The sequence below is a fragment of the Nycticebus coucang genome, chromosome 1, assembly GCF_027406575.1.
Source record: "Nycticebus coucang isolate mNycCou1 chromosome 1, mNycCou1.pri, whole genome shotgun sequence".
In the NCBI taxonomy this organism is placed as follows: Eukaryota; Metazoa; Chordata; class Mammalia; order Primates; family Lorisidae; genus Nycticebus; species Nycticebus coucang.
The window spans coordinates 45,379,233-45,393,599 of record NC_069780.1 but is presented as its reverse complement, the minus strand read 5'-3'; the positions used below and the strand labels follow the sequence as shown (position 1 = coordinate 45,393,599).

General features: G+C 36.4%; 1 protein-coding gene across 1 annotated transcript in view; it reads right to left on the bottom strand.

Moving 5' to 3' along the window:
• Nucleotides 1-13,775, bottom strand: part of MYOZ2 (myozenin 2) — a 39,907-nt gene extending 26,132 nt beyond the window's left edge. The window contains exons 1-2 of the mRNA XM_053572616.1: nt 13,583-13,775; nt 12,940-13,028 (exon numbers count right to left, since the gene is read on the bottom strand). Of these exons, the coding sequence (XP_053428591.1) occupies nt 12,940-13,015 (76 nt within the window). The 5' untranslated portion in view covers nt 13,016-13,028; nt 13,583-13,775. The remainder of the gene's footprint in view (nt 1-12,939; nt 13,029-13,582) is intronic.
• Between the last annotated feature and the right edge of the window lie 592 nt (nt 13,776-14,367).

The window sequence follows — 14,367 nt, the reverse complement described above, 5'->3', positions numbered from 1 at the left end:
ATATATTTATGTAATAACCAGAGCTCCTTTGCCACTGTGGGCTACTGTTCCATGTTCAGGAACAAAAATTGGGCCATTAGGAAAATAAATAATTATTTTGATCAATTAGGGCAACATCTTTGATGTGAAAAACTAACCATAATAGTTAGACTTTTGACAGTGTTTAGGATAAAACAACAGAATTACTTGTTAAATTTTCTCCCCATTAAAACAGTAATTTGTGTACATGTTTTGATATGACATAGAGAAGAGCTCCCCTAATAATAAAAGTAATAATATCAACATTTTTGGGTCTGGAAAGATGGAGGAGATGTATTTTTCCCCACATCTATTAGGTATAACTAAAAGTACTGGACATTATGAATAAAATAAAAATAAAAGCATTCTGAAAAGTGGGGTAAAAAGGCAGATCAACTGGGGACCCTAGGAACTAAGGAACAACATAGTGGTAAATTCTCTGGGGTTTTCTTTAACCTCATATATCTTAAACTGGGAGCTGAACATGCTGGCAAGCCAGAAATACCAAAAGACAGAGGCAAACAAAGCTCCAACAGAAAGCTGTTCTCTCTCTCTAAAGGACCTGGAGGGGAGCCGCACAGCAGGACAGAAAATGTTTAGAGAACAGCAACTCTGCCTTAGCCAAACACCACAGAAAACACTTTGGCCTTGCCAAGTCAATAAAGACCATCTGCGCAGCCCAGAATTTCACCCTGTGGGGCTCTCACAGGTTTCTCCAACACTCCCTCTACTAAGGTGGTGTCAGAGAGGCCAAGTAGCAAGTTGGGACTCTTATTCCTTTTGGCCAGTGAGACGCTCCTCCCTGCAATGTTAGTGAAGACTGTGGCAGAGACTGAACTTGTAGTTTCTCCCGGCACTAACAGGGAGCCTCCCTTAAGCATCAGTGGGGGCCACATTGGGAACCTAGACTTCTACTTCTACTTGGCAGTAATGAGGTGGCACTCGCTTTCCTCTGCTGTCAGATAAGAACAGATGAAAAAGGGGGTTTAAATAAGAGCAAAGATCTCAGAACATAGTATGAAAATGTCCAAATGTAAATAAAAAGTCCCTTGTCATACAAAGAACTAAGAAGATCTCAAATGGAATAAAAAAGACAACCAGATGACAACGCTGGGATAACTGAGGTATTAAAATTATGTGATAAAGATTTTAAAGCACCCATGTGTTTTGTAATGCTTTCATGAGGAATTAGGGAATTGCTCAAAACAAATAAAAAAATTAGAACGCTTTAGCAAATTAATTAATTAATTAACATCTTAGCAGAGAAATAAAAGATGTAAAGAACCAAATGGAAAATACAATAATCAGATTAAAAGCCTCAATAGATGGGCTCAATAGCAGAATACAGGGGGGAAGGGAAAGGATCAGTGAACCGGGAGATAGAACAATAGAAATTGCACAATAAAAACAACAGAAGAAAAAATAGACTTAAAAATAGAATTAACAGAATCAAGTCTTAAGGATTCAAGGGACTATAATAAAAGATATAGCATTTGCATCAGTGAAGTCCCAGGATTGGAGAAAGAGGATGAAACTAGAAAACCAGTCAAAGAAATAATGGCTGAAAACTTCCCAAATTTGAGAAGAGGTGCACACTTACAGATTCAGGAAGCTGAGAGCACACTAAACAGAATCAACCCAGGTAACTCTGCAATCAGATTTATAATTAAGCTTCTGAAAACCAAACACAAAGGAAAAATATTGAAAGCATCCAAAGGAAAACAACAACTTACCTACAGGGAGAAAACAATTAGAATGACAAAAATTTCTCATCGGAAACCATGAAGGCCAGAAGGAAGTGGCACAGTATTTTTCCATTTGCTGAAAGAAAAGAATTATTAGCCCAGAATTCCATGCCCAGTGAAATATCCTTCAGGAATAAAGGAGAAACTTGAGACATTCTCAGCTGAAGGAAAAAAGGAAAGCTAAGAGAATCTGTTCCCTGGGCATCAACCCTGAAAGAATGACTTGACCAAGTTCTTTGAACAGTAAGGAAACAATAAAAGAAGGGACCTTGGAACATCAGAATAAAAGAATACAGTAAGCAAAAACATGGTAAATATGATTTACCAAAAACTATAACACTGGATAATGTAAATGAGCATAGAAAAAGTATGTGAGATGATTATATTATAAACAGGGAGGATAAAAGAACATAAAAGTAGATGAGTTTCTATACTTCCCTTGAACTAGTAAAACGACAACATCAGTAGATTGTGATGTTATGAATACATAATGCAATACTTAGAACAACTCCTGAAAGCTACACAAACAGGTACACTTAAAAACATTGAAGAAGGGCGGCGCCTGTGGCTCAGTAGGTAAGGCACCGGCCCCATATACCGAGGGTGGCGGGTTCAAACCCGGCCCCGGCCAAACTGCAACCAAAAAATAGCCGGGCATTGTGGTGGGCGCCTGTAGTCCCAGCTACTCGGGAGGCTGAGGCAAGAGAATCGCCTAAGCCCAGGAGTTGGAGGTTGCTGTGAGCTGTGTGAGGCCACGGCACTCTACCGAGGGCCATAAAGTGAGACTCTGTCTCTACAAAAAAAAATTAAAAAAAAAAAAAAAACATTGAAGAAAAACCAAAATGAGACTAAAAGGACATGTTCAATACCATAGGAATTCAGACAGAAGAAAACAGAAATAAAACAGAAAGATGACAAACAGAAAACTAAAAATAAAATAATTGATTTAAGCTTTAATACATAAATAATCACATGAAATTAGTACATCAATTAAAGGACAGCAATTAGCAGATTGGATTAAAAATGAACCAACTATATAATAAACTCACTTCAAATAAAATACACCGGCAGGATGAACGTAACGGGATAAAAAAAGATATATCAAGCAACCTTAACCAGAGGAAAGCAGGGTGGCTATATTGATACCAGATAAAGCAGACTTTAGAGCAAAGAAATGATTCAAGTGTCACTCCACCAAGATGATCTGGAAATCCCAAATGTGTGTGAACCAAAAAAAACAGCTACAAAATATGTGAGGCAAAAACTATAGAACTAAAAAGAGAAATGGACAAGTTCACAATCACATTTGGAGAGTTCAACATCCCTCTCTCCACAAGTCATAGAACAGCAATACAGAAAATCAGTGAGAATATCAAAGAATTCAGTAGTACTGTCCACCAATGGGATTTCATCAACATTTATATTCTACGCAACAACAGAATGCATATTTCTTTTAAGTGCCCATGAAATATATATCAAGATATGCCATATCTTGAACTATAAAATAAACCTTAACAAATTTAAAAGAATTAAAATGTTCAGAGTATTATTTCTTTTTTCATTTCTTTCTTTCTTTTTTTTTTTTAGAGACAGAGTCTCACTTTATCGCCCTCAGTAGAGTGCTATGGCGTCACACAGCTCACAGCAACCTCCAGCTTCTGGGCTTAGGCGATTCTCTTGCCTCAGCCTCCCGAGTAGCTGGGACTACAGGCGCCCGCCACAGCGCCCGGCTATTTTTTGTTGTTGTTGTTGTTGTTGCAGTTTGGCCGGGGCTGGGTTTGAACCCACCACCCTCAGCATATGGAGCCGGTGCCCTACTCACTGAGCCACAGGCACCGTCCCAGAGTATTATTTCTGATCACAATAAAATCAAACTAAAAACTACTAACAGAAAGATAATAGGAAAATCTCCAAATACTTGGAAACTAAACAACACACTTCTAAATAATCCATATGACAAAAAGAAGTCTCAAGGAAATTCATTGAACTGAATGAAAATAGCAATAGAGCTTATCAAAATTGATGGGACAAAGTTAATGCAGTGCTGAAAGGGACATTAACAGTACTAAATGCATAATTTAAAAAGAAAAAAGCTCAAGTTAATAAACAAAGCCCCTACTTCATAAACTTAGAAAAAGAAGAGCCAAACAAATCTGAAGCAAGCAGGGGAGGAAGTAAGAAAGATAAAGGCAGAAGTCAATGAAATTGCGAATAAAAAAAAATCGAGCACTGAGCTGTTTCTTAAAAGATCAATAAAACTGACAAATTTCTGGTAAGACTGACATAGAAAAAACAGAGAAGACACAAATTAACAACATCAGGAACAAAATAGGGGCTATCATTACAGTACTACAGATATCCACCGGATAATCAGAGACTACAATGAACAATTGTACATATAAATTCACATACACTTGAGAACTTAGAAAAAATCGACCATTCCTTACAAAGCACAAAGTATCATAATTAACCTAACATGATATAGATAACTGATCGAGCATGTAACAATTTAGGCAATTGAATTTGTAAGTTTAAAATTTTCCATAAAAGAAATCTTCAGACTTAGATGATTTCACTGGAGAATTCTCCCAACTATTTAAAGAGCAATTAATACCAATGATGCCTACTCTTTTGCCCAAAAACAGAAGATGAGAAAATATTTCCCATTCATCTTATTAAGCTAACATTACTAAAATACCAAAGCCAGACAAAGACAACACAAATAAGGCAAATTACAGATAATATTCCACATGCATATAGAAGTAAAAATTCTTAAAGAAAATATTAGCACATAGCATTCTTATAAGAGTTAAGAATTCCTTGCTTCTTTCTATATGATGGGCAAGTAGGGTTTATTCCAGGAATGCAAAACAGGTTTACTATTCAAAAAGCAATCAAGGTAATCTACATATTAACAGGCTAAAAAAGAAAAATCACATTATTTTATCTTTAGGATCTAGAGCTAGGTAAAGAGTTGTTAAACTTGACACCAAGAGCACAATCCATAAAAGGAATGATTGATAAACTGGACATCATTAAAATTAACAACTTTTGCCCTGAGATAGATCCTGCTAAGAGTATGGAAGGACACACAACAGAGTGGGGAACAAGATTTGCGAAGTACACGTTCACCAGCAGGCTAGAACTCTCAAAACTCACTAGTAAGAAAGCAAACAATCTGGTTAGGACGTGGGTAAAGACATGAAAAGACATCTTACCAAAGAAAATATACAGATAGCAAACAAGGGTATGAAAAGACAGCCAACAACTTCAGTCACTAGGGAAATGCAAGTTAAAAACCACAATGACGTATCACTATATTCCTATCAGAATGGCTGAAAATGGAAAATAATGACAGGACTATTTGCTGGGGAGGACGTGGCGAAACTTGGTCAAACACTGCTGCTGGAAGTGTAAAATGTACAGCCATTCTGGAAAACAATTTAGTAAGTTCAGTTATAAACTGAACAGAGAACCATCTCACAATATTGGGCATTTATCTCAGTGAAATGAAACCTCTGTTCACAGAAAAACCTATACACAAATATCCATAGCAGCTTTCTTCTCAATAATCAAAAACTGAAAACAACCTAGATGTACTTCAGTGGATAAACTCTTAAAACACTGCTTGTGTCAGTAATCTTAGCACTTGAGAGGCTGAGGCAAGAGGATTATGTAAGTAACATCAGGAGTTAAGAGACCAGCCAGAGCACGAGTGAGACCCCATCTTTACAAAAAAAAAAAAGAAAAAAGTAAAGAAAAATTAGCCAGACATAGTGGTATACACCTATAGTTCCAGCTACTTAGGGGCCTAAGGCAGGAAGATCTCATGAGCTCAGGAGTTGGAGGTTGTGGTGAGCTGGTGAGGCCACTGCACTCTAGCCAAGGTAACAGTGTGAGACCTTGTCTCAAAGAAAAATGAAAACTAAACAAAACAAACAAATAAAAAACACTGATCCATCCATACCGTGGTACTCAGCAAAAAAAAAAAAGCAAAAAGGAAAACTGTTAAGATGCAACATCTGAGTGAATCTCTAGAGAATTACAGTGAGTTAAAAAGCCAATCCCAAAAGATTACATACTGTATAATTCTATTTATATAGCATTCTTAAAATGAGAAAACAAATTATAGAAATAGGGAGATTAATGACTGGCAGGGACTAAGGAGAGGTGGGGACAAAAGAGGAGTGGATGTGGCTGTAAAGGGTCAACACACCTTATGGTAGTAGAAATGGAATGTCTCTTGACTGTATCAATGTCAACATTCTGGTTGTGATGTTTTACTATAGCTTTGTCAGATCTTGTCACTGGGGAAAACTGGGAAAAGGTACCTGAGATATCCCTGCATTATTTAACAGCAGCATGTGAAAATTCAATGATCTCAAAAAAACTCACAATGAAGTTTAATTAAGAGCTATCAAGCCATGAAATGACACAAAGAATCCTTAAATGCGTGTTTCATAGTAAAAGAAGCCAGTCTGGAAAAGCTACATACTGTATGAGTCTACCACTGTGGAAAACATCAGAGGTTGCCGGATCTGGGAGGGAGGAATGGGTAAGTGGAGAACAGAGGATTCTTAGGGCAGTGAAACTGTCCTATATGATACTGTAATGGCAGATATATAACATGTATTTGTGAAAAACTACAGACCTGTGGAGTGAATCCTAATGTAAACTACAGACCTTAGTTGATGATGTAATTTGAATGTTGTCCTCTCCAAAATTTTTGTTGAAATGTAATCACTATTGTAACAGTACAAGGAGGTGGGAACTTTTAAGAAGGGATTAGGCCACCAGGGTTTCTCCCTCTAGCATGAGATTGGTGCCCTTGTAAAAGGGTGACTATGGCCTCTTTTTCTCTCTGCATGCCCTCCATCACATGATGACACAGCAAGAAGGCTGTCACCTTGATATTAGACTTCCCGGCCTCCAGAACTGTGAATGTTCATTATAAAGTAGCCGGCTCGAGCATTCCGTCATAGCAGCATAGACAGGTTATGGTAATTAATAACAGTGCATCAGTATTGGTTCATTAGTTGTAACAAACATACACTAAGCAAGATGTTAACACTAGGGGAAACTGGGGTGGGGGGTGGTTACCTGGGAAATCATACAATGTCTATATAAAAAAAGTTAAATTTAATAATTTCCAAGCTCTTCCTAATGCCATGCAGAACATCTTTGGCTGTCTAATATACTCTAATAAAATTAAACGAAACAAAATGTTGTGCTTTACCATCCCCAGGAGTGCCAGAAATAGCCTATGGAAGAGGACTAGGAAGAACGAAGCCAGGGTCGATCTAAAAAAATATTCACCTTTGTTTATTTGCAAGTGTTTGAAGTTCCTGTCATTGTGTATTTGAAACATGGAAGGAGAAGTTAGTTTATTTTTCAGTGTGTCTAGGACTATCCCTCAGTATACTAGACAGCGTAATGGGGGACTATTTCACCTTTTTGATTCTGGAATCAAAATAGCAAGTGCCCTTTAGATTATAAAAGATACAAGAGGCACCATGCGCTTGAGGTTATTTATATTTATTTTATCTGTATGGTGGAAATATTATAGAACATTGTACTATTGCGAATCTCTTTCCAACTCTGTATTTAGTGTCTTCATGATGGTAGCTTGGAATTAGCCATGGTGGGATTATTTACACCACAAAAATTGGCAAACTCTACAAACCAAGACATTCTCCCTTCCCATGCCACCCTGCTAGATAAGCAATCATTCAATATTTACTAGTGTACTACTGGATATGTCCGTCAATGTCAGGAATATTTTGTCAACATTTTTTACATCGATTAAAAAAATAATGAAACACATAAACTAAATTCTCCAAAGTTTCCCTCCCTTTCCTTTTAATAGTTACATTTGTGATGTCACTGGAGCCGGAGTTCCAGGATCATTTGTGAGTTGGGGAAGCTGGTGCATGGTCACTCTCATTTCTGAACTTTTAGAGTGCAGAAGGCTATCAACATGCACATCTATTCCAAGCTGTTCACTACCCTTATTGCAAACCCGTGCACAGGGTCTTAACAGTGTGTTTAACCTTGATGCTTGATAAATGATGTGTTGTTTTGTTCAGGATGCATTTCCTTGCCCTCATGGCTTAGAAGGTTGTCTTTGTGGTATTAGATCATCTATTGAAAATAATATTGCTAGGCATACTTTCCCACTGGTGTCATTTATAGTGATTAAGAACTTTAGTTAGATTAGTGAGTCCAATTCACAGTTTGTAAAGATACCCATTTGTAAATAATTGTAGTAAGACAAAAGATCTTTTAAAACTGCTTCCACATGATTGGCAATTGCAATTCTGATTGAGGGGGTGAAACCACTGGAGGGGAGCTAGATCCAGCTTATTTGCTTCAGAATGGGCTCACTGATTTATTTAGAAGACTCATTGAGGTAAAAAGATTTTATCTGCATTTGCACAGGACTCTTCTGCCTATTTACAGACAGTAGGCCCATGTAATTGAATTAAAGTTCATAAAATATACATTACTGTATAAAAGTTCTCAACCTTCCTAATTGCTGCGTTGTTACATATTGAACAAAGGGATCGCACCCCACAGGCTGAGAACCTCTGGTATAAAGTAACACGTATATACACATTACATATAACAAAATATCATAGTTCAATCTGTGATTTTGAATAATGCCCAGAAAACCTCCAATTGATAAAAAGTTTATTGATAATTATTTTTACATAAAAAAGTTGGTTTGAAATCCATCTGGAATTCTTTATTTTTTATTTTGTATCTTTGTCTTGATTTGAACGCCAAGGCTATTTTATAAGGTTTCAAAAATTTGTCCTTCATAGAAATGTTATTATTTAAGAGTTGGGTAAATCTACAAAGATTTAATAAATGAGATTACCCATCTGTTGAATTACACAAATTCAAATTACACAAAGTTTTCAAGTACTGTTTATAGGATGTATATCTAAGCATATTAGAGTGAAAATGGCATCAAAGAAAATTAGGAGGGTGGATTAGTATGGATAGAATTAATCTCTTCAATTTAAACGTTGGTTTAAGGTATAATTTAGCCTAGTTTGCTTGTACTAACTTTCTGGAGGGCCTTATTAGAAGTTTGATGCTCTAAAAATCTAAGAATTCACAAGCTATGATTGCACACCAGTTTTCAAAATAAAAATGCAACCTTTCCTAGCTCTGTTTTTTCTTGGGGTTATGTGGGGTTATGTTTTCTTCACATTATGAATGTTAATGTGAAAAAGTTAAACCAAACAAAAGAAAATAACAAACTTGTACACTATTTCTTCTTCAAACTGTTTATAATTGATATGAGGTAGTGAAGGCCTTTCTGGCATCCTCATTTTGATATTGAAGATTTTGTTAGTTACAGTTTCAGATATACAAGAAAAGTAAACAGGGTCTTCATGTAATCTTTCATCTGAATTTCTTTGTACTTTTTCAAAGAGTTCTTAAAATTTATGTTAATATTATCATTTCCTTTGTTATTGGTTGAGAGACTCAAACACACTGATGTTTGACTTGGGCATATAGCTCAGTAAATCAGAATCCTGGGATTTTATAAGTAGTTGTATCAGAAAATCCAGCCTTCCTCATTTCCTAATGAAAAATCTGCTGTCTAATCTGGAACCCAGAACTCCTGGTAACGTATCAACAGCAGCCCTCCACTTAAAACCCAAGCTTCCTGTTTTCAGACCACAAAGCTCAACTCCCTTCCTGAAATTTCAAAAATAATCAGCTCATTTCTCTTCTGTGTGCTGGGGAAAGCTGCTGCCCAGTCAGAAGGAGAGAAAAACAAACAAACAAAAAACATACCAAAAACATCCCTCTTAGAACTAGGTGAGAAAACTGTAGGGTGACTGAGGCAGCCTTCTAAGCCACTGTGGTCTTCCTATAAAGCTCTTCCTCTGATCTGTCAGCAATATTTGTGCTTCAAGTCAGGGCATATCGGACCTCCAGTTCTTCCAATGGTTATATTAATTCCCATTCCTTTTCCCCACCATTTCTAAACAAGTTGCTCCCTAGCATCTCTCCTTATTCCATTCTGATTGTCTCATCTCTTTCTCTATCAATTTGTTACTTCCTACCATTTTATCCTTGCTTTTTTCTGAGTTACTGAGCAAAAGAAAAATACGATGAATACTGGAAAATACGTATAGATACCAGGGTACATTGCACAGGGTTCGTGGACCATTTATTAAAATCTGTTAAAGTTTATGAAGTCTATTAAAGGTCATTTTTTCTTATCTCCATAAGTAGTTCACACACAGATAATGCAAAGTATTCGTCTGTGTGTTTTTGTCTTTTACAGTAGCATTTGTCAAATTATAGCAATCGTGGCTGTGATACTCTTGTATGAAGCATGGAGGTGTGTCACTGCAGTAACATGAGATAACTTCCCCATCAGCTCTACTACCCACAGTAAGATGATCATCATTGTCACAATTATGATACGATGATGAAGAAGGCCAATCTGCCAGTAGGAAGCCTTAGTGATGGTGATGCTTTTTATTAGTTGGTTATTGGGAGAGTGGTATATTTGCATCTAGTACATTATTGACATCAAATCATAATGGATTCATAATGAACAACAGTTTGAGATGCAGGTTTTTTTAGTCACTTTAAAAAAAAAAACCAAAAACTCATTCTGTCCAGTTAGCCCTGTGGTCTCTATGGATAGAGCATTTTTCAGTAGTCCTTTGTGGTTATTTCTCCTTTTGATATGGAATGAGTGCTCTAATATAAAACTCGCCACTGTTGGTTCCTGTATCTCTTCTGATTTATCTCAAAGACTCATCAGCTGTAGTCTTTTTTCCCAACAAGAACAGGATGGAATTTCTACCTCATGTTTAGAGGACAACTAGGTTAGCCGAGTCATTGTCACATATCATTTTCCTCCAAAATAAATGTTTTTGAAAGTGTTAATAAAAATGTAATGAGTTATAATACTGAAGAAAACATCCTGATACACTGGAAAAAGGAAGGCAGAAGGGTTTTGAAGACATCTTTCTCCTTTCATTTTTATAAAGGACAATGCAGTCCAAATTTGATTTATTTAGTCTTATAATTAAGATCAAAACAATTGTATGTTTTATCTTCAATGATTCAGATTTTTATTGCTGTAAAGTGTTTGAAAGCTTGGAGAATCATTTCCCCAAAAAGTTCCTCCAAAGCCCATGTTTCATTTCTTCATCCTTAGAAAAAACAATATTCCCTACACTCCAGTCCTCCAAACACCATGTAGTGTACAGACAGTAAAGGTCCATATATCATGTCAAAGGAAATATGAGTAAACAATTAAATATTTCAGCTATGTTAACTAGTATGTTGAAAATGTGTCAAACGGTCTATGAACCAAGTGTATGGTGCCCCATGATCATACTAATGTACACAGCTATGATTTAATAAATAAATAAATAAAAATAAATAAATATTTCAGCCATTTCATAATGTAGTACAGGTATTTTATCTGGGATGAGTTAAGAATGTGTCTAATGATCCCTGAGTTGTCTGAAATACTTGCCATCCAAACAAAGGCAGAGCATGTGATTCCTCTTACAGGGCTGGAACTCGTCCAGTGTTGTGTGAGGAATAGCTTTACATGGCTAGGGTTTGCTGGTAGTGAGATAGTAGTTTTGAGGATTTTTTCCTCCTTGGGACATAGTTGTATTTTTTTTCTTTGTATTTCATAAAAACAATAGTTATGTTTATAAAAAAAGAAAAAAAACCTTACCCTGATAGGTACATGTCTCCAATATATGATTTAGATGGGAAATACATGAAGTGGACTGATTGATTTATGATTATGATGCTATTAGAAAATGAAAACTTACTGAAGGTCTGGTTTTATATAAGTAATTTAAGGTCACTCAAGTGATGGTCTGATTTTTGCCTCATTGATCAGAAAAACCATGCAAACAACTTCAAGTGGAGTACTCAAAGTAGAAAATATAAAGATACTTAAAAATTTAAAAGAAGCATAAATTGTGTAACTTTGTGTTAGTACAAATTTAATTCTGGTATCTGGTTCAGTATTAAAAATTAGTACCAAATTATGGTATTTGGTTCTCATTCATTTTATTCCAAACTTATTTAACATGATAGTAAAACAAGAGAGCCAGGTTAAATCCAATATGGTGATTTTGTATCATAGAAAATGGAAAACAGATTTAACACAACCATTTAGATTTGACTACATTATGTGGGGAACATCTAAATGTCTTTCCATAGTTCTGTTCAGCTTACTTTGTGGAAAATCCAATATAAAAACATTCTACTAAAACTTGTTCTGAGATCTCAAGTTTCTAGGCCTTAATATCGTTATGGTGAAAGCCTGCATTCCTTTCTGAAAATTCCACAAATATATCTAGAGAGACTCCAATCAGCCCTTAAAAAGATTTGGATGTATCTGGACATTCTACATTATAAGCTGTAGCTGCTGCACTTTCTTCATGAATAAAGTTGTATTTCTCTTGTAATAATCAAAACATAAATATAAAGCATTGCTTTCTAGAGTCATTTGCTAGAATTTAAAGAAGAGAGTGAAATATTACCTTGCATGTAATATATATCAAAAATTTGTTGGGTCATATGCTTTGTGACTATAAGAACTTTTTCTATATTTTCTTGAAAATTATAAATAAAGGTAGATTTTGTGCACCAAGTATGTTAGTAAATCGATTATTGAATGTGAAGACTGGTTTGGGATTTAGACAAATAAATAATGAATATGAACTCCAACTTGACAGCTTTTGTTAAAAAAAAGAAGATAAACGTATTTTGAATGATTTATGTAATATAAGGTAAAAGAAATCTAGATGAACCTTGGGGAATGGACAATGAAGATGAGATTCAATGAGACCTGTCCCCCTCCCCAAAAAGAATTGAGTGAAATCAGCGTATCATGTGAAAGCCAAGCCAAGCAGAATGTACATCAGCTGTCAGAATGCTTCATTCCTTTTACAGCAGTTGTTCATCTGAAAATAGCTTTCTGATGAGAAACGATGACTACAAAAGGATTAGTTACCATAGGCTTCACTACACCTCCTAGTGCTCCAGGTTTGTTATGACAAAACAGCAAGAATTTAAAGGAAGTAAACCACAAAATATTAAACAACGTGGGGAGAGGTCTACATTAACGCTGAGCTACGCGAACGCTACAAAGGATTTTTATGGGTACCATTTCCATGGATCTCCTTCATGATGGCTGATGCTTGCTGTTTCCTCTGCTTCACCATGGTATTGTGTGTTTGCATGGTTTTTTATTCCCTGTTAAAAATAAAGGGGCATTATTAAGGCAATGTAAGGAACTTATTTGGAGTATTTTATGATCATCCTTTTGAAGGAGAACATCTTTGTTCTTTATTAAGAATTTATAATTGCTTTCTACTGAAAGCCTTTACTATGCATTCCTTATCTGGTGACAGAGCATGCTATTCCTTGACAGGCAAGGTCACAGTGAACAGAGGATGGTACTCAGAGTTTCAGACCAGTCTTATCTGCACATTAGTATAATGATTATTAGGCAGTCAGAGACAATGCAAAAGCTGGCCTCCTTTTCCCTGCCTCTCCAGTCTCCGCAGTTTATTTTAGTCTGCCATTGTTTCCTGCCTGGCCTTCGTTTACATCGGCATCACACTACCTCAATTCAGCAAATTGTCAGACTGAAGAAGACACCAGCTTAAACTAGAACTCTTTGATGGTGGCATTTTACTACTGGCAACAGCTGTCCTTTAAAGCAAAGAATGCCCACATATGAGTCACAACTCTGAACCTCCTTGAACAAGTGACTAATAAAACATTTTAGGAAACAATATACTCACCTCGCTGTTAGACTGTGCTTTTCAGAAGGGATGAATCCCAATTTATGGAAGAAGACTCTGGAGATGGATTATGGATGGCACTTGGGCCGATGGTTTTTATCCTGGAACCTGGGACAGCATGGTCCCTAGCTCTGACTCAAACTGGGGACTGAGCTTTTCTGAAGAGATTGGCATCCAGCTGACATCAACTGACTATATATAGCACCAAATACTTCAGCTACTCATATCTTCCTGGCGGAAGGGAGAAACAGGGACAGATTAAATTCTCTCCATTGTGTTTCTAGTTTGTGAGATGTTTGAATGAAGTGTTCGTTCATTGGACATTCAGAAATTTTTTATTGAGTACCTCTGTTTGAGGTGATAACAGCTAAAAGGAATCTTAAAACCTTTTTAACATGTAGCTCTTTAGCTACATCTTGATTGAGATGGCAAGAGGCTCCTATGTGAGTTAGAAGGGGATGATAAATGATTCATAATTACAGGAACAGTATGGACAAAGATGTCTATGGAGGTTCAAGAGTAAAGAAACCAATGTGGGGTAGATCAACAGAGCCACTTCTTAAGCAGGAGTGAGAACTCATGCTAGCTTCATAAAAATAGGTAATATTTGAATAGTGAAGTGGGGGAGCATTTAGAAATGGGCCATGGGAGGTTGCATAAAAGCTCTTAGACTCATAACTGTGTCATGCTTTTTGAAAGCACCCCATAGAAGCCAGTCCCTGCAAAGTTGACCAGTCTCTGTAAAGCCCGGAGTGAAGGGTTTTTGCTAGAGGGAATGGTAGGGT